The 25047-nt window shown below is 46.5% G+C and overlaps 1 protein-coding gene across 1 annotated transcript in view; it reads left to right on the forward strand.

Moving 5' to 3' along the window:
• The window catches only part of NGEF (neuronal guanine nucleotide exchange factor), a 106903-nt gene extending 82082 nt beyond the window's left edge, over nucleotides 1-24821 (forward strand). Inside the window, exons 7-16 of the mRNA XM_073360196.2 lie at nucleotides 2234-2394; nucleotides 2623-2775; nucleotides 4957-5086; nucleotides 6365-6439; nucleotides 9045-9134; nucleotides 11679-11842; nucleotides 12948-13103; nucleotides 16392-16471; nucleotides 19715-19819; nucleotides 20958-24821. Of these exons, the coding sequence (XP_073216297.1) occupies nucleotides 2234-2394; nucleotides 2623-2775; nucleotides 4957-5086; nucleotides 6365-6439; nucleotides 9045-9134; nucleotides 11679-11842; nucleotides 12948-13103; nucleotides 16392-16471; nucleotides 19715-19819; nucleotides 20958-21130 (1287 nt within the window). The 3' untranslated portion in view covers nucleotides 21131-24821. The remainder of the gene's footprint in view (nucleotides 1-2233; nucleotides 2395-2622; nucleotides 2776-4956; nucleotides 5087-6364; nucleotides 6440-9044; nucleotides 9135-11678; nucleotides 11843-12947; nucleotides 13104-16391; nucleotides 16472-19714; nucleotides 19820-20957) is intronic.
• The last annotated feature ends 226 nt before the right edge of the window (nucleotides 24822-25047 follow it).

Below are 25047 nucleotides of genomic sequence, written 5' to 3' on the forward strand. Positions count from 1 at the left end.
TCCTTGCAGAGAAGTGCTGTCAATGGAGCTGTTTGGCCTGAAACCCCAGAGATAAAGCACCTATAAAAGTTAGTGAACCCCTGGAAGCGTTGTAGCTCCTTGAAGTTTTTGGAGGGCACCAAGGTTAGTTCTGCCTCCACTTTCTGGAGGTTCATTTGGAGGCCATTGGGGGACAGGAAGAGGCCAGACCCTGCCCCTGCTGAAGTTTGCAGAGGGCCACCTCTGCCAAGTGGGCCTGGTGGGGATTGTCAAATATGGTGGAAATTTCTTGGAGGAAGGCATCCCAGTTTGATAGCATTGGGCTCGCTCATTTGAGTAGGGGTGAGGCCCAAGCCAATGCATCTCACGTCAGAAGACAAATAATGAGTCCTACTTTCACTTGGTCATTTGCTTAGGACTGGGGGCGGAGCAGAAACAGCAGCAGTATTGGTAAACAACCCCCTGAATTTTTGCAGTCCCCATTGAAAAGTTCTGGGAGGGAGACTGGGTCCGGATACAGCCACAGTGCATGTCCATCGTGTGGCGTTTTCATCCTGCAGCTGGGCCACCTGCTCTTGTAGCATCTGGTTGCCTGCAGAGTGCTGTGCCAGCTTGGCCCGCAGTGCCATGTTTTCTTCATGGAGCTGTGTGGACTGCCTGCACAGAGCTTGGTTCTCTGTTTTGAGCTGTAGTAATTGGGCTGAGAGTAGCAGAGAAGTTCGTAATCGGGTCCAGGCCAGGGTCCATACCAAGGGCCAGAGTCCGAATGAGGTTTCATGGTTCAAGTCAAGAGGAGAAGCTCAAATCAAGCAGAGGTCAAGTCAGGAATTCAAGGGCAAGGAGCAGGAATGGTCATGGTAGCTACAGAAGATCTGGGCTGTTGCCTGAATACTTCCTGGAATGCACATTGGCTCCCCACCCTATATAAACTCAATCAGGAGCCATGGGGCTGCTGTTTGTCAAACCCTTGAGGCGAAGCTTCCCAGAGTGTGTGTCCACAGTGGGTCATGGGAAGTGGAGTGCAGATTGGTTACAGCAGCAGCTGAATGATGGCCTGGAGCTGTCAGCTGCCTGGTAGCTCTACAGGACTGGGTTCTAGACCCATGGGGCCTTATTTGAAGAGCAATTCTGCAGTCGTTGTTTAGCAGATACCTTCTTCAGTACCACCTCCTTGGAGGTCCTCATTGCTTGCCAGTCTCCCAAGAGGGGATCTGTATTGAACCTAGTAAAAAGAGAAAAGTTATTGACCCGTAACTTGAGTTCATCAAGTAGATCATCAGTATCGTTTCCCATTCTCCATCTTCAGAGTTTGTAAGACTGTGAGGAAGTGGAAGGAACTGAAAGTGTGCCAGAGCTCTGCCTCATTATATAGTCTTGCATGGAGTGTTCCATGGCTTGAGGCAGGGTCTTTCCCTCCCCCTCCCCCCAAACAATCAAAGCTTTCTAGTCCAGTGGCTCTCAACCTTTCATGACTACTATACCCCTTTCAGGAGTCTGCTTTGTCTTAGATACCTCAAGTTTCACCTCCATTAAAAACTCCTTGCTTACAAAATTAGACATAAAAATACAAGTGTCACAGCATATTAGTACTGAAAAATTGCTTAATTTCTAATTTTTACCATATTATAAAATAAATCAATTGGAATATAAATATTGTAGCCCTAGAAGACCTCTGTGTACCCCCAGGGTACGCGTACCCCTGTCTGAGAACCACTGGTCTAGAGGAGTTCAGGCTCGTATGGTACGCACAGGCATATTCTAAGAGTGTGGATCTGTATATTCTTAAGGAACTCCAGTTATAGGTGAGTAATTTGTTTTTGATGCTATATTGCTTTTCTACAACTATGGTACAGTAGGTTGGCTCTGCAATGCAGTGTACACAGCAGTACAGCTTTGTTTTGTCAGTAAATTAATCATGCAGGACTCAGAAGAAGAGGCAGAAGTTGTGTGCCATACCAAGATACCATTTCAGAGTCACTTTCCTAGCCATAATCATATATAGTACATAAGGGGATGCTACTGTTGTACAATTTGAGCTTTCATTGCATTTTGGAGCCAAACTGACTGATTCAGGAATGGATGGTTAACCGTACAGGACTGTGTCAGTAGCATGCAGTATGAATGCTTTCATTATCACTAAGCAATCCTATGAGCTTTCAGAGTGTCTCTTTACAGGTAGAGTGCACAATGAATGGTATGAACTCTCAACCTATTATTATGTTGTTGGTGTTTCTTTTTTGGGATTTTCCTCAAGGCCATGTTTGAACTGGTCACTTCTGAAGCCTCATACTACAAGAGTCTGAATCTGCTGGTGTCTCACTTCATGGAGAATGAACGTCTGAAAAAGATCTTACATCCATCCGAGGCTCACATCCTCTTCTCCAACGTCCTGGATGTCATGGCTGTCAGTGAACGGTAAGACAACTGCGATGAGCCTTTTGGCTCTGCTGAGTTGGGAACAGTGTCTTGTCAGTGTAGCTCAGATGACTTCTGTGCTGGAGGGAGAGAGGAGCTGGCTGGGTGAAGACTTAACCACTTTTAAAGAGTCTGCAGTGGTACTAATTGGTTTCCCCTCCAAATGGTTTGGGTCCGAGACTTTAATTACAGGTCATGATTAATATGAATTCTGGGTTTCTCATCTAGTTTCCTCTTGGACCTTGAGCAACGGGTGGAAGAAAACATTGTGATATCAGATGTGTGCGACATTGTCTACCAGCACACAGTTAATCACTTCTCGGTATACGTAACCTACGTCTCCAACCAGACCTACCAGGAGAGAGCTTACAAGCAACTTCTGTGAGTGCTATTATCTGACCTTGAATTATTTGCAAAAAATCCAACAACCAAATTGTGTAGTCAAGATGACAGCGTTTTATTTTTAACTTGGCATTTGCAGGGGATTGGTAAACAGGTTTGGAAAACATAAGTTCTACCCTTTCCCTGAACTGGAGCTGAATCTATTTAAACAAAACATACAAATAGTTTAAATTTATTTGAAGGATCAGATGACAAGGTTTAAAACTAGCATCCCAAATACATTCAGAGTTGTCATTTACAAAGTGCAAAGAATGTATAGTGTATACAACAGAGCACAAAGCTGTAAAATCTGCATGTGTGTGAAGAGCAGGTAGAGGCAAAAGTTATGAAGATAAAGATAGCTGTATGATTTCAGCTTTGTGATCCTGAGTCTAGTTCAGCTGTCTTGAGATTCTCAGAAAGGCATGTGCCCTATGGATAGCTGATAAATTCTCTTCTTGAAAACTATAAAGCCACTTTCCCCATCTTGCCCTGGTCTTACACTATGTGTAGGTCACCTGCATCAGAGCATTTTGTCCTAAGTGTTCACTCAAGTATATTCAAATCCAGCAAATTTCTGTTAGCCAGCTGGGAATTTTCTTTTACCAGATCAAAATAAGGAGACCCTAGCAATTTGTCTTTGAGCAAATGAATTCATTTCTCCTTAGTAATAATGCCCTGGATTTTTTTCAAGCCAACCAGGTACAGATTTTGCCCTGTACATTTCCACATTTTAGCAACAATCATTTTAGCTAGATTCAGATGAGTATGGAAGAGTACTGCCCCTTTCCTTTCTCTGCTCTCCAGCTCCCTCTCTTAGACTCCAAAAGAAGACACTATAGACCTACCAGATCCTCTGCTACAAGGGAACTCTCTGCTGATTTGGTATACTGCTCTTTTCAAATGTCATGCACCCCAGTGTTTCCTGGGACAGAGGTGAGCAGTGCCTTGTGGGGCACCAGTAACACAAAGAAGTCTCAGAATATGAACAATTTGACGAGAGCAGCTGGCTGAGCCCAGAAGATAAATAGAAGATTGGCTGGATTATGTGATATCACTAAAGGGGCCTGTTTGGATCTGGTGTGGTTTCTGGAGAAGGAGTTTGAAGTGCAGAGTCTTTTGGGTCTGGGAAGGAATGATCAGTTTAAAAAACGGGATGATTTAGTCAAACTTTAAGCAAGCAGGAAAACTTTGCAGTGCTTATCTGCTGCTGTATGTTGTAGTTTCTCCCTACATTTAGTTCTACACTCTCTCAGGCACACAATTATAGCCTATCTTGGATTTGATCATTCAAGCAGTCATGCAAACGTAAGAATACCTGCCTGCCTTATGAATAATTCTTTTGTTTAACTTACTTCTACTGGGCATTTCCAAGTACATGCATTAAAGACCAATTTCAAACAAAATTAATAGTATCCTGACATCTGTGCTGTTTTTGTCAGCTAGGACTCCAGTAGCGTAAGCTTCCTCATAGCAAGTTCTTGCAAGTGTCAGGAAACATCAGTTAGAGGGAGCTTTCTTAGAGTAATGTTTTGTTTATACCAGTTGGGACTTGTGAGATTTCTGACTGCAGCACTGTATTCATATTGGCAATATTTCCACCACTGTGAACTTCAAATGGCAGAACCCTGGCAATGCCCCAGGTGGAACTCCAGCAGTACAAACTGCTTCGCTGCAGTGCCAGATGAGAAGCCTGATAAGATTTTTCATCCTGTCAATAACAGCTAAGACTATCTAAGCTTGAGTTGCTTTATGGCATGGCTTGTTCCTATGACTGTGTGGATTTTACCTTGCCACAATGATTCAACTGTGTAAAAATGTATAATTATGCTTCTGATTCATCTACTTGGACACACACCCCATTCACGCACTCCTACACACTCAGCATCTGCTGCTAAATCTATATGTGCTACACATGTGAACCCACTACAGTGACTTGTACATTGTCTATTTTTCCATCTCCTAATGCTATAAATAAACCCAAATTTAAACCAAAATACACCTAGAAGTGTTCAGTTAATTTATTTTCCCCTTTGTTGAAGAGAGGGCCAAGCAGATGCTGTCTCTGGGAAAGGGAGTAGTATGGAAAGCAGCACCACACACAGACATGCCCATTACAAACACAGGTCTGATACACAAGGAAGTGAGCAAAGCAGTCTCAATCTGTCTGTCTATTCTCAGCCAAGACAAGACAGCTTTCCGGGAGGTGATATCACAGTTGGAGATGGATCCCAAGTGCAAAGGCCTGCCCTTCTCATCCTTTTTGATTTTGCCATTTCAGAGGATCACTCGCCTCAAGCTACTGGTGCAGGTACAGCTCCTCTCTGCTCTGTCTTCTGACAGTCCCCCATGCTCCCTCCAAGACTCCCCTAGCTAGCTGTCATGGAGTGTCAGCCTTTTCATGTTCTCACATACACCGATTCAGACACACACTCTCTCCCCCCCCCCTCCCCACAGCTTCCCATGTCTTACCCAGAGTCAGTATTAAAACTAGGAGAAGCAGCATGGCTTCAGGTACTGGAGGAGGGGAGAGGAGGGAAATGAGGTGGCAGTAGTTCAGGAAAGTGGTGCCATGCAGAGCCAGGCATGAGGAGGGGCAATGCTGGTTAAGGAGAGGAGGAAGCATAGGCCTGCTGGATGAAAGGGCAGGAAGGCAGAGTGATGTAGTCAGAGGAGCGTGCACATGTATGGTCATGGTGCAGAATAGACAGATTCATGTATAATCAGGGTTGGTGCAGAGTCAGGTCTATGGGACACAGGAAGTGGGAGGACAAGAGCTGAAGGGATTAATGGAGAAAAGCCACTTAAGACTCAACTCAGTATTTTCTTCTAGAGGAAACTGCCCTGAAATTACTAAATAGCCAAGGACCCTCTTCCCAAAATAAAAGTGATGCAACAGTCCCCTTCCTCTCTCTCACATACATCTGAAACCTCTGCACAACAGCGTCCCCCTACCCTAAGAGTCAGGCAATTATTTGTGAGCACCAAATGTCTCTTCACACTGTTTTGCTGGTGCTTTCCCAGTACTAACCTGAAGAGATCACCTTGTCCTGGGCTGAGTGTGTGTATATGTGTTTGTGACAATATAGTGCTTGAGAGGAGTTGTAGTGATGACCAGCCTTGGAAATCTCTATCCACAGAACAAGTCCAACAGTGGTTGTCATCCCCTCACTGCCTTCCAGTGTACCTCAACCCTGCCCTGGAGGGCTCCCTTCTAATGATGAGAAGATAGTTCAGTCTCAGTGACATGCTGTCTACTGAGATTACCAACAGCGTTACCAATTGTTGCCAGGTCGAGTGGCTTTTAGTAAAATATGCGTTTGTCCACTAGCTACTGGTCTGAGACCATGGCACTCATTTTACATAGGTTTATTCAATACCCATTTGATGGAAACAGCTTTCAGTTACTGCCAATGTGGGATTAGATCTGACTCAGTGACCTACTTGGGAAAGACTTCATATTCCATTACCTATCCAATATTTATTACTGTTGATAGTCAAATTTGGCCAAAAGGATGGTAGTATCTGAAAAATGTTGTGTGCTATCAAGCAGGGAGAGAAATTAACTTCACCTTTGCTTCCTGTGCAGAATATTCTTAAGAAAGTGGAAGAGAAATCCGAGAAGGAAACCACTGCCCTTGAAGCACACAAAGAGCTGGAAACAGTAAGTCTGGTGGCAAATTTCAGAAGATTGAGAATTAGCCAGCATCCTCAGTGTCTTTAAAAAGGTATTGGGCCATATGCATTCCTGGTGCAATTCCACTGATCTCAGTGGAGTTACGACAGAGATCCATTTGTTTCAGTGTAATTATTTCCCCTTATTCTCCCCTGAGGGCAGACCATGCTAGCAAATAATAGACAGAGGAATTGCTCTTATTAACAGACTGTGTTTTTGCTCTGTAGGAGATTCTAGAGAGAAGAGTTGCCCCCATGTCTGAGAGATTATGAATTGTTTTTGTAGGTATTTGAAGGTGATGGAGTTCATGGGGAGATTGATTTAGTTAGCTGCAGCCAGTAGTGGACTGTATGGGGGTTGGATTTCATCCTGTGGTGCAACTTACTTTTCTGACCTAGAACAGTAGTTTCTTTAATGAGGTGCTTTCTATGAGTGTTTAAGATTGTGTGTAGTCCGGTTCCCAAGAGGCCTATAGGGAGGTGTGATAGAAAGGGGAAATTATGTTAAATCAATTATGTTAGTTATTTCCAGCACACTACCTGCCAGAGTACACATTTTGGGGGAGTCTCAGAACATGGAGAAGGCCTTGTGGTGTCTTCCACCTGGGATTTTCTGATGGTGGGTCACGGTCCTCTTACTTTGTCTATATAGGGCAGTATATGTGAGCTCTGCCAAATACTCTGTCTATATGCAGCTCTGTTTGTTGGGGATACAATTTTCCAGGGTCTTTGAGACATTTGAGAGGTGCCACTCCCTTCTTTATTCTATTATTGTTTAACAGTGCAATTAATCATGCAAATAATCGCAGTTAATTTTTTTAATCATGCGATTAATCATGATTAATTTTTTTAATTGCTTGACAGCCCTGGTAAAAACCAACAAGAAAAGCCTGTGTAAGGCTTTCAGATTTGGCCTGGAATGGTCCAGGAAGCATACTGGCTGAAAATCATTCAAGATAAATCAAAGGCAAAGATCTCTAAAACTGACACTGATGTACTGGAATACTTCATATGACTATATTTTTGCATGCTGCCTTCCAATGAGTGTGATGGCCAGTTGTTTTTAGATCACACCTTGAGGCTGTTGCTCAGAAGTCTGAGGAGGCCTGCTACTGTAGTTGGCCACAAGGATGGCTAAGTTTACCTTGAAAACAGATGATTGTTGCTGTACTTGTCTGTCAATGACTGCCTGGCTTGGTCCATTTTAAAGAGCACGATGGCTCACTTGTACATTTTTAAGTTGGGGTGTAAGGCTAAACCTCATTTATCTGTAATTAGTATATATTGTTATGACAGAGCTCACCCGGTGGCGTTGTTTATATGTAATCTTACAAGTTCTTTTTCTTAGCATGTGAGCAAGTTTTTAGTTGTTGATTTTCTGATGAATTTTCTGTGGGGAGCTGTGACAAGCTACAAGAGAGTTTGCTCTCCACCTTAATCTCTCTATTCTTGAAATAGACTTGCTCCTGGTGAACTGTGTACTGGTGTTTGGGCTGAGATCCCCAAAAGAGGTTATTGCCTGCAAGCTGTTTTGTGACCACATCAATTCTAGTGTAAACAAACAAGTTGCTCTAAGAATATACAGACTTCTGCGTTACTGATTTCTCTTCCAACGGGGAGTTTCAGCCTCCCCCCTCCCCCATACACACCTGCTATTTCTTGACAGAGGGCTGACAATGTCTTATTGAAATTAATATTTGCCTTCCTTCTCCTCCATATGAAGCTGGTACTGCATGTGTACTTTCTGGATTGAATGTACAGGAAGAAGAGAGGTGATTTGTAGCATTGTAGGATTTGGGGAAATATAGTTTGATTATAGCTTTTGTACCTCCGAAAGACCAGAATATTGGCATAACAATGGAGTCAATATCTGAATATAGTTTAGATAGGTGCCATATGACCCCTAAATATAAATCCTTCCTAATATTATATCGTTTTTGTTAATCTTTAAGTGAATTTTTAATGATGGTGAAAAGAACTAACTTGACAGTACCAAAGTTGGATCAGTATTTATTAGTTAGTTCAGTTAGTCAATTTACACCAAAAATTCTCTTAGTGTCAAGTATTGCTATAGAATCTGCATACAAGATGATCCTTTTCTATGTATGTATAATTTGTTGTCTAATTCCCACAACCAATGGACATTCAGCTAAGGACAGAGATTTCTACAAAAAAAGCTCTATGTTAACTGCACTTCTCAGCATTATGCATTTAAAGAAACCTATATAGAGGAGGAATTTTATCATAGTCTTTTGTATTCTTTTAAGGCCCAGTCCAACTCCCATTGAGCTCAATGGAAAAACTTTCACTATGAAAGCTGGATTGGGTCTTTAATGTTCTTTTTCACTTTTGTAATATGTAAAAATTTTGTTGTTCTACATGAAAGTTTTCTGAAATTAAAAAACCCTGCTAACAAGATGGCCAGTTACTATCTCCTTTCCTCCATTATTATAATGCCTACACTGTGGTGCTCACTTACATAGAAAGAACATGTTATACACCAACACTTGCTAAGCAACCCATGGGAGGAGAGTACTGCAGCATGGAGAAGACCTCAATTATAATCAGACTTTTGGATTGTTCTCTTTTCCCAGGTTGTGAAGGCATGTAATGAAGGTGTCCGGAAAATGAGCCGAACAGAGCAGATGATTAGCATCCAGAAGAAATTAGAGTTTAAGATCAAGGTATAAGTACAGACTGATAACCCCTGCAGAGATAGAACAGATATCATCTGGGTATTGCAGACACCCAGAATATTAGGAACATAGTGACCAATTGTGAACATTCTGGTTTGTGACTTGCCCAGCATCACATAATGGCTCTGTGGCAGAGGCAGGGATAGAATCCAGGTCTCCAGTGCAGCATTCCACTGTCTTAACCATGAGACCATCTACTCTCTTCCTGCTGTCCCCTGCCTCATCCACTACACACTTTCCAAGTTCTGCAACAAATGAGGCAGGGGTCCTACAGACAACAGGCTCATTTGCTACACAACCCTAAGGCAGGTTGATCCTGTGCACTGACTAAGGCAGGGGTCCTGTGCAAAAAGTAGTATGTGATCATGTAATTAAAGACTGTATCATAATGCATACACATACAGGGAATGAATCAGAGTTGCACAGGCAACCTTAATTCTGGCATTTTCTGACTATTTAGCGTTTCACTTTGTAACCATAGTGTCTTTTAATGTAATTTTTTTGGATGTAATGTCTTAAATCTTTTTTTAAAAAATACCAAAAGGGAAATTCCATCTCATGGAACCATATTGACCCCCAACTTGGGACATCAGCAGGGTCTGAACTTTCACATCCACAGCACAGACCTTTACTGCTTGAGTTAATGGAATAGCTGGAAGTAGTCATCAGCAGTTATTCTCTATTTGGACAGGTCACTGGCGGGAGTAGGGGAAGGAGATACTTTGCCAGTGGGTTTCACAGTTATTTGCTGACAGCAGAGAAATGTAGGTTTCAGAGTAGCAGTTGTGTTAGTCTGTATCTGCAAAAAGAAAAAGGAGTACTTGTGGCACCTTAGCGACTAACAAATTTATTTGAGCATAAGCTTTTGTGAGCTACAGCTCACTTCATTGGATGCATGTAGTGGAAAATACAGTAGGGGGATTTTATATACACAGAGAACATGAAACAATGGGTGTTACCATACACACTGTAACAAGAGTGATCCGGTAAGGTAAGCTATTACCAGCAGGAGAGAAAAAAACCCTTTTGTAGTGATAATCAAGATGGGCCATTTCCAGCAGTTGACAAGAACGTGTGAGGAACAGTAGGGGGGGAAATAAACGTCTCCAAGTGGTCTCTTTCCCTGTTCTTTGTTTAAAATGCTTGGTGGTGGCAGCATACTGTTCAAGGACAAGGCAAAGTTTGTACCTTGGGGAAGTTTTTTAACCTAAGCTGGTAAGAATAAGCTTAGAGGGTCTTTCATGTGGGTCCCCACATCTGTACCCAATCTCTCTGGTCACTCGATTACAGACCTAAAAGTGGCAATATTACAACAAAAAAAATTTCAAAAACAGACTCCAACGAGAGACTGCTGAATTGGAATTAGTTTGCAAACTGGACACCATTAAATTAGGCTTGAATAAAGACTGGGAGTGAATGTGTCATTACACAAAGTAAAACTATTTCCCCATGTTTATTTTTTCCCCCTACTGTTCCTCACACGTTCTTGTCAACTGCTGGAAATGGCCCACCTTGATTATCACTACAAAAGGCTTTTTTTTCTCTCCTGCTGGTAATAGCTCACCTTACCGGATCACTCTTGTTACAGTGTGTATGGTAAGACCCATTTTTTCATGTTCTCTGTGTATATAAAATCCCCCTACTGTATTTTCCACTGCATGCATCCAATGAAGTGAGCTGTAGCTCACGAAAGCTTATGCTTAAATAAATTTGTTGGTCTCTAAGGTGCCACAAGTACTCCTTTTCTTTTTGCAAAGAAATGTAGAGACTCAGGACTCATGGGTTTAATTCCAGGTTCTGTAACACAGTATACTCTAGTGGTTAGACCCTACTGCCCCTGTGTCTATAGCCTATCACCCTCTGCTCCTATCTATTCCACCCTAGTTCCTGCTCCCCTCCCCTTCTGCTTCTATCCCCCCTTCCCCTTCTTCAATCCTCAGGCTCCTATCCCACACTGCTGCCCCCTGGTTCCTGTGCCTCCTCCCCGCTTCATGTGAATGCATCCGATGAAGTGAGCTGTAGCTCACGAAAGCTTATGATCTAATAAATTTGTTCGTCTCTAAGGTGCCACAAGTACTCCTTTTCTTTTTGCGAATACAGACTAACACAGCTGCTACTTTGAAACCTCCCCGCTCTGACTCCTGCGTTCCTCACTTCCCCATCCCTCCACTTTATCTCTGCATTCCATGATAGCTGCTGCCTCTCTCTCTCCACACTCCTGGTTGCCAGCACTTTAAGTACTAAGGCTGCATCCCCTGTTACTGGAGCCATGTGTACCTCTCCTCACTACTCTGAGGTTTATCTGCATTTCTAGTGTTGTGAGAGTGAAGTAAGGAGTGTGCGTTACTTATCCTGTAAGGGTTACATAGGACTAGAAGGGATCTCCTGAGTTGTCGAGTCCAGTCCTCTGCTATCACAGCCAACCCCATCATGTAATACTGTTCATAAACTTATCAAGATGCATCTTAAAACCAGTTAGGTTGTTTGCAGATCCTGCTCTTCTGATCTTTGCTGTCTCTCTCTTCCATGTAGTCTGTGCCCATCATCTCTCACTCCCGTTGGCTGTTAAAGCAAGGGGAACTGCAGCAAATGAATGGCCCAAAGACATCACGCACACTCCGCACCAAGAAACTCTTTAGAGAAATCTACTTGTTTCTTTTCAATGACCTGCTGGTACTCTGCAGGCAGATTCCTGGGTGAGTTTGGGATGTGGCCAACACCTGGATGTGTGTTATAAGCACACCTCCCCCCTTGGTTCATCCAACCAATTCTTGCTTAAGTTGTGCATAGATTCTTGTCCTATAGTTGACGAGATTATGTCTGAAATATGGCAGTACAGAGTCCTGTATCAGAGACAGCATTTCCAGAGGGGCTGTCTGAATATTTACACTGCCTCTTCTGTGAACTGTGGATGTTGATGGGCTGCATGCCCATACACAGTTTGACCTTTGTGTTACTTAAAATTTCAGGCCAGATCTCTGCTGATGTAAATCAGCATAGCTCCATTGACTTCAGTGGTGCTACACTGAGCTACAGCAGCTAAAGATCTGACTCTAGGATGTTTGGCTTACTACTATAAAGTAACTCCTGGCTGAATACCAGTATGAAGAATCCCGTAGTTTAAGCAAGTTAAACCTCTAGTAAAGTAAGTTCTGTCTGATGTGCTGGGAGTGTCTGATCAGCAGGGAGGTGTGCAAACCAGTGTGTGAGGCAAGGAATTGTATCTAGTACGGTGCACACCATCTGGGGAGAGAAAGCTGCCTCAGCTAGGAGTATAGAGTTTATGACAGGAGAAATATTACAACACAAAATAGATGCCAGAGAACAAAACATTAAAAAGACTTACTGGTAAGGAGTCTATCTGTCCAGTAAAGCATTTCTAATATGCATGTTGTCATAGTGTCAGCCAGGTGCCCAGTACTACTTGCGTAGCACTTTCCAACCAAGAACATAGAAACATTTTACAAACATTAATGTTATAAACCTCTCATCTCAGCCCTCCTGGGAGAAAACATTATCTCCATTTTACAGATGGGAACTGGGACACAGATTAGGTGTCTTGCTCAAGGTCATACAAAGTTTGTGGCAAAGCCAGGAATAGAATCTAGGTCTCTTGATTTTTAGTCTTGTGCTTTAGCCCTCAGACCATCCATCCTCATTCTATCTTGGTGGCATCTCTTCCCCTCACCAGCCAAGAATTTACTCTGTATCATGCCTTTCTCAGAACTTTGTATTGTTAAAGCCAGACTGCTCCCAACTGACTGATTGAGCTTTCCTGACCCCTTTGCTTACCTCTCTCAGCGACAAGTACCAGGTGTTTGACTCAGCGCCGCGAGGGCTTCTCCGGGTAGAGGAATTAGAAGATCAGGGACAGAGTTTGGCCAATGTCTTCATCCTGAGGCTTCTGGAGAACACGGATGATCGGGAGGTCAGCTACATGCTCAAGGCATCATCCCAGTGAGTATGAAACACTGTCATCCCATTAGCAACCTGCATTGCTATTCCCCTGCCTCCTCAAAAGTGTGGTGTCCAATCTGCCACAGTCACCAGTCTGGCATCTACCTCCTCACCAGCTGGTCTCATTGAATTCCTATCTGTGGGGATACCCTGCTATACCAAGTTGGGCTGAGTCCACCCACTGAGACAGCCCTTCCTCCTCCTCCTGATGTAACTTCTCAACACAAGACAGAGCCTTCTGGGGGGATCGGATATAAAGCTAGATGAGTTTCCTTCCAGTACAGGTGTATTTACGGCATCCTCGTGTAACACACTGATTTCTAGGTAGGTCGAGACTTAATTAAGATTCTAAAGGAAATTATATGTCTGGTTTGCAAATCTCTCAGCATAGATATCCAGATGGTAATTTAAATTAGCAGTACACATGCAGTACATTTATACAAGCACAGCTTGATGTGGATCACTAGGATTCAAACCACTTGAAAAATGTAGCATTTTGCCTGTGACTTATCCCCCTAGCTGACCACAGTCCCTGGGGTATGGAGCAGTTACTGTAAAGATAAAGGCAGGAGTCCCAGTTCTGTTCATGAGTATCAAACTCTCTTCTATGGCTGGCCCCAATCCTGATGGCAGCCCTCGCGCTGCTCAGTAGTCTTGAATTCCACTATGCTAAAGTCTGCCTGGATACCCTTTTCTGTCTGACTCTGTGCTTTTTACTTCAAGATCCAACAAGCTCAGACTGGGCAAATGATTCAACACCACTAACACTGGGCCGATTGTTTCAGATGCCCGGGGTCTGGTTTCCAGACTCGCCTCAATGTAGTCTCTCATTGTACCCACAGTTTTGCAGGCCCAGGTAATTATAGGTGTGTCCCCAAAGCCAATATTGACATGTCTACATGACATTTGCACCCTGAAATTGGTGTAGCAGAAGAGGAGACTGGAGTTCAAAAAGCCTTGCCATTGAACATAAATTGGAACAGATTTCCAATCATGGCCTCAGTCCTGCAGCGAGCCACCCACACACTCATTGCAGGATCAGCGTGAGGAGAGAGTAACATGCGATGTGACTGCTCCCACCGCCCTGCAAACTGTGCTACTCTAGGGTGATTAACAGATTTGCTGTACCTGAAAATGGGGATGTTGGGCATCTGAAAGCTATACACCACAAATAAGCACTTAGGGCAAAGGCAGCCCTTGCTTATCACAGCTAGCGTTGTGCTGATTACAGTATGCTTTGGCAGAGAAGCACTAGCATACTGAGCTCCTATTTTCAGTCACTTATACCTCTGTGGAAAAGGCCATTCTCAGCATTATTTCAGTTACCATAATTGAACATGTGGCCCCTTCTGACTTCTAAGTTCCCAGTCAATGCACTTTACGATATTACCTAAGCTCATTAGGTCACACATTCAAACACTGACCTACAGATAGAAGTGATCACACTTTCCAATCAGCACCTCTCTTTTTTGTTTTTATCAGTGTTTTTTCCCAGAGAAACTTCAGTGTAATTAAATGCAAGGTTTTAGATTAATGGTAAGCTATAGTGCAGATTTCAAATCCATAGAAGCCAGGAAATTTAAATTTCTGGCCTCTCCCAGTACCTGTAGCTTTTATGCAAGGCATAAAGTTAAAACCATACCATTTTGATCTTAGTACAGAACTTTGAAGATCCAAAATGTAACTAGTTAGTCTCCAAGCAGAGCTGCCAAGTTCCATGTAGCTCTTTCAGTGGCAAGTATCCTGAATGAGTTTAGTGGAACTCAACAGGTTTGTGTGGAATTTGCCACTGTCTCCTCCAGCTGGCTGGCTGTGGCTCAGTGGGACAGGGCACTCCTTGGCTGGAGTTGGGGTTGGGAGGTAAGTCAGGTGTGAGGGAAGAACTCAGTAGTGGAAGAGATGCAGAAGGAAGGCAGGCCCCAGCAGTTTGTGAGGGGTGGAAGGGGATGGGCAGTCACTGATGGGGAGGGTGAGGAGGGCACTGATCAGGGGAGGGAATGGCTGATGCAGGCAGCTGGAAGAGCCATGAAAGCCAGTGTGAGATGGCTGGATTGCGCGGTGCTGCCGCTGCAGGAGAGAGGCGGTAGATGGAGGCCTCCTGCACACAAGGCCCCTGCAGCATGGATTATCCCAGAAAGTCACCAGTTCAGCTTGTGTGTGACATTCTAACCAGTGTGTGGGAGATGACGACTCAGGGAAAATGCCAGAGTGTCACACAGATGAGTGATGCTTGACAGACATGGCTAAGACCTGACATGCAGAGATTGGATAGCATGCTAATTTCAGGTTGCTGCTTGCACATGGAGAGGATGTGTATGCGTGTGTGTGTGCAGGCAGCTGGAGAGGCAGCCACAGAAAAGGGGCAGGGAAACTACTCTAATAGAGGAACAGAGGAGTCAGAGTAACAGAGCTAAGAGATAAAGGGAAGGACTCAAGGGAGGTGCAGAGAAGAAGCAGAGTTGGAGAGGGAACCACACAATACAGAGTGAGAATGCAGGGAGGCAGGGAAGAGCATGCCAGGGAAGGAAGGGCTCTGACAACTGGCAGGGAGGAAAGAAATTCCAGAGGCGATCCTTTCTGCTCACCGGCTGGAAGTGAGGAAGAGAAGAGGGAACAAACCTGCCTAGTGAGTTTGAGAAGGGCTGAATGGGAAGCCAAAGGTTCCTCACACAATCTGAGCCCTTGGGGAAAGGGTGTGCACCTTAACTCTCTCAACAGCAGATCGAGCAAGGAGTGATGGAAAGCCCATCCTCAAAGCTCCAGGAAGACACCCTGTAGGGAGAGAAGAAATGGCTGGAAAGGGAAGTAGAGGGCTGAGTATGTTACACCTGTTGTGACCCCAGGTCAGCAGCCTGGGAAGAGAACTGTACTAGATCTAACTTGCCAATTAGGTTACCGTCCACGTAGTTGCCCATAGCTATTGCTACTGCAGCAAGTCATCTGTGCAGGGACCCATATAGATTCTACATTATCCTAGGAGAAACAGAGTCTAGTAAAATGCAGGGACAGAGATGGGAATCATTCAGATCTCCCCCAATTTATTCATATTGACCAGGCTAACCTTCAAATGGCTGCTTGTCCAGCTACCAATGAGACATTCTCACTGTGTCCCAGCTGCCCAGAGCAGGGGTCTCTGTTTCTAGCAGAGAAAGGAAAAAAGTTGGAGCTGGCAAACAGAGAAAGCTGGAAGTGTGGGCCAGGCAAGCAAAGCTGGTTGGGAGAGTAACACTGTGCCGCAACCAGACAATTGCACCCTCATAGCTGTGTTCTGTATGTCTCTCGTCACAGAAGTGAGATGAAGCGCTGGATGATCTCGCTGGCCCCAAATCGGAGAACCAAGTTTGTTTCATTCACATCCAGGCTCCTGGGTAAGAGATGCAGCAGAGATGGAGGGAGGGAGAGATGGTTATTTAACTTGCGGTGTGTCATGCTCTTCTTCAGAGATCCCTGCCTGGGCCATCTGACTGCTGGTTGAGTAGCAAATGCTGCAACTGAGGTTGCATCCCTCAAGGCCTCCCCCCTCCACAGGGTCTTGCCAGCACTCTGAGAGAGAGATTGACAAGATTAGCCTCTTGCCTCTCTGTGCCTGGCATTGAGGTTTCTCCCCTGTTCTCCACTTCCAACTCTTCCTCCTGCCCCAGTGACCCTTTTCCTTTCTCCTGCCCCCCTTCACTCCACCAAATCATTCTCACCAGATCACACTAGACATTAAAAACAATGTAAAATCTCAAACTACCGCCTTCCCGCCCACTGCCTCCCATTTGCTCAGTGTATCTACACTTACGTTTTAGCCAGAAGCATTAACACAACTGTAAATTCTAGTGTAGACAGGGCACCAAAACTTCTGTTCCAGTGCACAGTCTGTTCCTGGCTGGATTTCCAGCTCTACTTTCACCCTTCCCACCTTGCTGTCGTGTTTGGCACTGTTGTTCACACTCTCCTCTTTGACATCTTGTCCACCCAGGGCTTCCGTGAGAGCATCCGATCCTGGTTCTTCTGTCTAGGTCCTCCTTCCTCTCACTTTGTGGGGTTTCTGTAGTGGTTCTGTGGTCGTGTGTCCCCCCACCCCATTAGGCTTGGAGGGAGGCCACTCTGCCTTACTACATCACACAGTAAGCAGTCAATTAGCAGGCTAGGCCTCTGGCCTATGGTCAGGGCAGACCAGCACACAGCCTGTTGTCCAGCTTCCTGGCTGAGACAGGCAGCAATTTACAGGGGATTGTTCTGGCCCTCTGGATGGGCCACAGCAACGAGCAGTCTTTAGCCCAAAGCCTCCTGGCTTGGGCAGAGAGCATAACGCTATCTGGGGCTCTGACTCTCTGGGTGGGGCAGAGCAACAAGCCACAGGCAAGGCACAAACCGTCTGGCCTAGGGTGAGTAGGCTGCCACCCCAGGGGTGGGGTTGGCGGCAGGGGATAGGGGGACCCGAGCCCACCCTACTCCACAGGGCCCTGGCCTGGGATCCAAACAGTGGCGAGTGGTCCCATCACTGGGTCAGTAGGGAAGTCACCAAAACATGCTGACTCATTTTCTGATCACACAACTGGACTAATGTCTGGTTTCCCTGGGCTACTTCCTCCCCCCACCCCCTCCTTGGCATAGCTCTGTAGTCCATAGGTCCTCAGTCTACTCGAGGTGAATGGCAGATGGCAGTCCCAGCAACTCCTTTCCACAGTCAGGGCGCCACACAGCTCAGTCTTTGGTCAGAGTCCTGCAATGGGGTACAGATATGTCTGCCTCCTTCCCTGGCTCTGGCCCAACTGAGCTGGAGGGCCTCCTCTTACACTTCCTGTCCTGTCCCACCACTTCCAGCATGAGGGTGGGGCTGGCTTGGCTCCACCCATCAGGCTCAGAGGGAGGCCACTCTGCCTCACTACAGTTTCACAGAACAGTGTACTGAGCTCCCCTTTCTTCAGCTAATCTCCACTCAGCAATCATCGCTGCACAATGACCCTGCATCTTAGTCTGTCTCTCTGACTTCCTTTCCTGGATGTCTGTCAACATAAGCTTACTGTGTCTAAAACAGAGCCCTTCATCTTCACTCCCAAGTCCTCACCTTTCCGCTTAGTTACTGCCAACACCATCAGCAGCTCCATCTCTCAAGCCTGTAACCAGGGGTTTGTCTGCAAATCTTCCCTTGCCCCACAACTCCAAGCAGCTTCCAAATCTTCTTGTGGCTGCCGCCTCCTCACCAATATCTAAGACCTGACCATTTCTTTCTGTCTCTGCTGCTAATTCTGCCTGTGCTCAGCCCAACCCTCTGCACGTTCAGTCCTTCCCGAAGGCTCCCCTCTGCCATGACACCAAAGGGAACTCGCTGACTGAGAGGGGCCAGCTCGATCAGTCCCATGGGAACAGAGTGTACAACCTCCCTGGCCATTGTGCGTCAGACTCATTCCCTAGCCACTGTCTTTCAGCCATGAGCAAATTGAGGCAGGGATTATGTTGCCTTTGTGGTTGGGAAACACTGGGCACACTGTGAGCGCTACCCAAAACGAGGACTAACAATAGTTTGGGGAAGCATCCGAGAGCAGCCCAACCCATGACGCTGTAAGGTGCCTTTTTCCCCCCCCAGCCTGCCCGTGCACTTGAAGCACTTCTCAGGCTTCTCTGATATGGCTCCTTCTCCCCTCCACCTGAACTTCACTCCAGAGACCTGGGGGTTAAGACAGTCCCTTCCCTCTGTAAGCAGTTTGTCAGGCCTTGCGTCGGCTCCCCCTTGGCCTTGCTCACCATTTTGCCTCTTCAGAGCTCGCTCCTATCCTAGCTGGGTCCACTGCCCTAACAAACTGGCACACACACCCCATGAGCAGAGCAAGAGTAAATACAGGGAGGCTAGCCCATGTCTGGGCAGAGCAGGCTGCCACAACAGAAGCCCTTTACAACAAGTGTGCATGCTCCAAGGCTGCAAAAAAGCACACACCAAAAAGGTGTCCACTCTGGCCATAGCCAGAGTGGTCTTTTGCAGGTAGGCCAAGAGCCTCATCCTGACTGCCGTGGAGCTGTTCACAGAGCTGTGGGCCACCTGATTGGGCCTCGTGGGGCAGCCTCCTAGGGTTACCCCAGCCTTCCTCACACTGGAGTTAACACTCAGCCAGGGCCTCTGCACCTTCTCATTGAGCCCTTTATAGCACTGGAGCCAGCCCACTTCCAGCAGCCTACTTCAGCATTCCCAGCTCAAAGGACTGTCCAGCACAGGCATAACCCTGTAAATCCAGGCAGCAGGCATGCCACCCACCTCTCATTGTGTGGGTTAACACCCTGGGAGCATAAGGGAGCCAGGGATAGTATGATACAGCAATACCTGTTCCTAAGTTTACATGCTCCATTTCTCATGCCATATTTTGTGCTGGTACCTTAGAAGCCTCTTCCCCCATCTTGCTCTGACCAAGGGCTTGTCTACATGTAAAAGGCTGCACCAAGAGGGCTTCTCCCGTTGGTATAGGTAAGCTACCTCCCTGAGAGTGCTGGATTTTCCACACCCCAAGTGATGTAGTTATAGAAAAGTTGCTCATGCAGACCAAGCCTATGCCATTTTATACTGTACAGTAGTCACAGGACTCTGGGGCAGCTGGATTACTTTGTCCCTCTCCTTTCCTTCCCATTGTCAGACTGCCCCCAGGTTCAGTGTGTCCATCCATACGTGGCTCAGCAACCAGACGAGCTGTCCCTGGAGCTGGCAGATGTTCTTAACATCCTGGACAAGACAGATGACGGTAAGGGCGATGGGGCTCCAGGCAACCCTAAAATCATTCATCACAAGGGCGACAGAGCTTTCTCCTGTACAGGCTGCTTTTGAACACACACGGAGGTTCCTTCAGATAAAAAAGTGCCCTTGTTGGACAACCTGGGGTTCCCTGAATGTTTGTTACTCCCTGTCTCTCTTGGGACATCAGCATCAGAGGACAGACTCCTAGGGACAGTGACCTTGTAGGCAGTAGCAGAGTTTAGTTGTCATTGGGACTAAACATCCGCTAAGGCCCTCGTTCTTGTACCTTGAACTCCCTCTTCTGGCTGAGAAGTGCAGCTATGTCCTGTCCCTGCTCTGGTTTTCTGTACTGATGTGGCCAGGAACACTTAGCTAAGAGGTGGCATCTGCTTTTCACTCAGTTCTGCTTTTTAGCCAGTTTTGCAACTAGGATACAACATCAGGTGACTTGTGAGTCAGTGGCTCAGAAGGGATTAGACAGCAGGCTCTTCCTGGTTTCCTAATCCTTACCTATATCCGCTAAGCATGTCTCAAGGGCAGTAATTGAACCCAGGCCAGAGGTGGGCAAACTACAGCCTGCGGGCCACATCTGGCCCCTGGGACCCTCCTTCCCGGCCCCTGAGCTCCTGGCCCGGGAGGTTAGCCCTCAGCCCCTCCCCTGCTGGTCCCCCTCCCCCACAGTCTCAGCTCACTGTGCTGCCCGCACAATGCTCTGGGTGGCATGGCTGTAGCACCGCCAGCCACTGGTGCTCCAGGCAGCGCGGTAAGGGGGCAGGGAGGGTTGGCTAGAGGGCAGGGGAGTTGGGTGTGGGTGTGGTCAGAGGGGGCATGGGCAGTCAGGAATGAGAAGAGGGGTTGGATGGGGCAGCGGTCCCAGGAGGGCTGTCAGGGGGCGAGAAGCAGGGGGGGGTTGGATAGGGGGCAGGGGCCAGGCCTGGCTGTTTGAGGAGGCACAGCCTTCCCTAACCGGCCATCCATACAATTTCGGAAACCCAAAGTGGCCCTCAGGCCAAAAAGTTTGCCCACCCCAACCCAGGACCTCCAAAGCATAGCCCTGGTGGCTCACTCTCACTCGTACTCATTCCTGCACTTGGACATTCTACTCCTGTTGACTTGTCCCGCTACATGTTTTCCTTGCCCCTCAGGTTGGATTTTTGGGGAGCGTCTTCATGACCAGGAAAGGGGCTGGTTCCCTACCTCTATGGGGGAGGAGATTCTGAACCCCAAGATCCGATCACAGAACCTAAAAGAGTGTTTCCGGGTCCACAAGTCGGATGACAGTCAGCGGAGGAAGCTGGGCAGCAGGAATCGTCAATGACCCCTGGTCTCCCCAAGCCCTGGAGCACAAAGAATACCTAATGGCTTATGGAGAGGGATGGAGGGCAGATGCTGCAGGCTGAGAGAATGAGGTGGTGGTGCAGGTACTATGTGCCAGGGCACAGGGCCTGGTCTTAACATGCTGCTCACATCCACACCTACAAAAATAGACTTTTCTCGATTTATTAAGTTCTTCCCTCCACATTTTGTATTCCTCTGGAGACCAACCCACGGAAGAGGAGAGGCCACTTGTCTAAAGCTCAAGGAACTATTCAGTGTAATGGATTGCCAGTATTTGGGGTTGGCAGCACAAGTGCTCCCCTGTGCACCGAGGAGCTACTGGACAAGACCGCACCAGAGCCACCCAGGAGGTTCACCACAGCTGTAACATACCAGCTGGTCATATATATATATAAGGGTTGCTTCAGTTGCTTTTCTAGTATAAATGGATAGAATCAACTGGGCTGGGGAACAGTTCTACCTTACGTACCATAGAAAACGGTCTCCTAGTTACCCCCCTTGCTGAGAGATTCCATTGTAGGAATGGGTTTGTGCCACCCCCACAACATAGTTCTGTGCACACACACTACAGCTGAAGCCATTTATCTCTTCCAGGAGGCACGTGGCAATTAACACAATGGCAGTAGGGGCTTTTTGTGGAGCACATGGTGCTTTTCTGGGTCAGAGCACTTAGCAAAACCTCTAAGCTTGGCAGCACCCCTGTGAGTTATGTTACTTTATGTCCCCATTTTATAGGTGGGGAAATTGAGGCAGAGAAGTTGTCTCACCTGAGATCACAAAGGGAAACAGGGCCAGAGCTGGGACTAGAATTCAGGACTTCTGAGGCCTGATGCCCAGTCCTGCTGTTCAGCTATTGAGCCCACTCCTCTCCCCATACTGGTCTTTGAACCCAGTTCTAGGCAAATGCACTACCCCACCCTGCCTTTCAGCAGCCCTAACTCTTTACCCACTCTAGTCCTGCACGTAACCCAGTGTCTAGGGCTCAACCTCCAGGGGGTACCAAATGCAAGGTTCTCTGTGCACAGAACAGCAGCAGAGGGTGCCATCCACCTGCTGCCACAAACAGACTCTGAGAGGAACACATGATGGCTTTCATAGGAGATGAAAGCACAGGCAAGACATTAGCACCCCCCGGGACATGGATGTTGCTTTGCCAGAGTGCACTGCCCTCATTCAGATAGGGTGAAAGGAACTATGGGGCTGCTGAGTTTGCACATCAGCTGCCAAACCATTACACAAGGATGATATTCTAGCGGAGCCAGAGGCTTCAAATGTAGGCCATGGCCCAGCATGTTTGTAAATCTGCAGGACTTTACTCAATCCAGTGTCAGGTCCTATTTGGAATGTAATGTAAACTGACCATTTCCACAAGTCTCTACCACATTCCCAGCCAGCTCTGTGGGCTGTGGAATGTGTTTCCAAAGGGAGGGGCTGCACTCAGACACCCAGCTCATGCAAGGGCAGCCCAGCAGCAGTAGTTGGCCCATCCCTAACAAGGAGAACTCAAGCAAAATAGCTGGAGTTGGCCAGGAAGGTAGGGGACATTTTATTAAAGGTATGTGAGGGCCTGCACATCCTCTGTATACCCAGCTAACCAGCTGTGTGCATGAACTGTGTGTACAGTGTTGATGCCTCTGTCTATATAAGAAAGTCCTCAGTAGCCAGAAGGACAAGGGAATCATTTCCTTATATGATGCAGTTCAACACTGCATGAAACACAGGGCAAGGGATCAAGAGCTTCAGCAGGGAACTGAGAACAGACAGTGGTTGGAAACTGACCATGAATAAGCATCCTAACAACGACTGGCTATTGGGCCTGCTCTGCTCTTAGCAGTTCCAGAGCAGCCCCTTCTCTGAGTGGCCCTTTGTTAGCTACAACAAGGGCAACTGACCCAGGGAATTTATTTGCATGAACATAAAATCAGGGAATTTAAGTTATTCAGCATCTTTCTGTGATGCAGTAAAGCAGAGTCTTCCAGGCATTTCTTGACACTCAGTGCTGCTTCTGATCTCTGCGCCTTCCCCTGGCAGCCTTGCTTAACACCCCTCTCAGACTGGGCAGTATCATGTCAGTGTGGTTGTGGTAAAAAAGATGAGTGTAAAGCCAGCACCTTTTTATTCAGCTAAGAGATGAGTCACCACCATGTGCTTTAGACGCTGTCTACATTAGGCATATTTGCATTGGTGTCACTCAACAGTTGATGCAGTCTTGAGGCATAAACCTCACTGCTGCATGCCTGGATCAGAAGCTCATGCCAGTGTGACTACAGCGAGGTATTTTAGCGTAACTGTCTCTGCTGCAGACAGGCTCTTCGTACAATGCAGTCATTAGTATTGCAGTGCTAACGCAGCGCTGGGAGAGTGAGTGGGATTCAGTTGTGGCTTGCCTAGGAACAGAATTGTTGATGTTCAAGTGTATGCAAATCTTAATGCTGTATTCAACTCCTAGGTACAGCAGTGAGGAGCACCTCAGAAACTGCTGACAAATTCAGTTCCTGCTCTCTTACTCCTGAGCACATTTAGAATGACTTAAGTTAGACAAGTGCCAATGGGTACGTTTACACAGCAATTCAACACCTGTGGCTGGCCTGAGTCAGCTGACTCAGGCTTGGGCTGCGGGGCTGTAATATTGCTGTGTACATGTTTCGGCTCTGGCTGGAGCCTGGATTCTAGGACCCCTCCAGGTGGGATGGTCCCAAAACCCAGACGCCAGCCCGAGCCCAATTGTCTACACAGGAATTTTTAGCCCTGCAGCTCAAGCCAGCTGATCTGGGCCAGTCATGGGTATGCCAAAGGTCTTGTGTTCCCGTGTATTCCAATAAGGGCAAAGCTGACCTCTCAGGATGGTGAGCCAGAAGGGCCTCAGCTTGCCTGACAGACTCCAGCTTGGGTGTGTGGGGCTGGCCGTTAGAAAAACTATTGCCATTTGACTTGTAAATTGAGCATATTTCATCCAGAGATGCTATAAATACAAAGACCACAAATAAATTGTACAGTCATTTTTCTAAGTACAACCAGACTTTAAGCTCAGGGTCCAAGACTCATAACAGCAGCTGTTTACAGGTAATTAGTTTAAAGCCAAAACATGGAAGCTCTAGCTATGAAAAGTATTTAAGACAAATAGATACAAGCATATTAAAGATCATTCAGCCTTGTCCAAATTGTCATGAACATTTCCTAACCCTGGCACTTGCCTGGGACAAAAAATGATTTTTACAATGAAAAAGAAGATACTGTAGTCACTACCTAGGCTAGGGGCAATGAATTTTACCTGGCTGAGATCATTCAATGGCCAACTTCGGAGAAGTGGCATTTCCAGTCTTTCACTGGCCTTTGCCCTCTAGCTCAGAACCCTTGGACTTATGCCAACACCTAAGTAACTTTGTAGTGGTTTTGGGGCCTCCTAACTGTCACACATGGTACATTATATTCAGCCACTGAATCGGGTTTGTTCTATGTACACTTTTAACCTCCTCCATTCCAGACACACAGTCCAACATGTGTCAGTTTCAGGTGGTCTAATGCTGTCGATGGGCTCAGTCTGTGAAACATGAGTACAGGTTTGAGATCCCAGGTCATTATCAGGCTGCCTGAGTGAACTGAAAAGAACTCTTGTTGTTGTTGTTTTTCTTGTGGTGAAAATACAGCTGACTGCGCCAGCAACTTCCAAAGCCTGGCCCTCTTTGCGTTTTCATTGTCTCATCCAGAGCGTAACCATCACCACGGTTTTCATCCTGCATCACGCTCATGTAACAACGCATAGCCAGAACGGAGTCAGTTCCGTTCCCCTTCCTAGTTCTGTCCCAGACTCATGAGCATGTCAGTGAGTGAAAGCAGTAAAGACCTAAAGCAATACTGAACCTTTTAGCTCAAGCATTGGTTCACATCTGGATCCAG

This window comes from Lepidochelys kempii, chromosome 9, assembly GCF_965140285.1.
Source record: "Lepidochelys kempii isolate rLepKem1 chromosome 9, rLepKem1.hap1, whole genome shotgun sequence".
Classification (NCBI taxonomy): Eukaryota; Metazoa; Chordata; order Testudines; family Cheloniidae; genus Lepidochelys; species Lepidochelys kempii.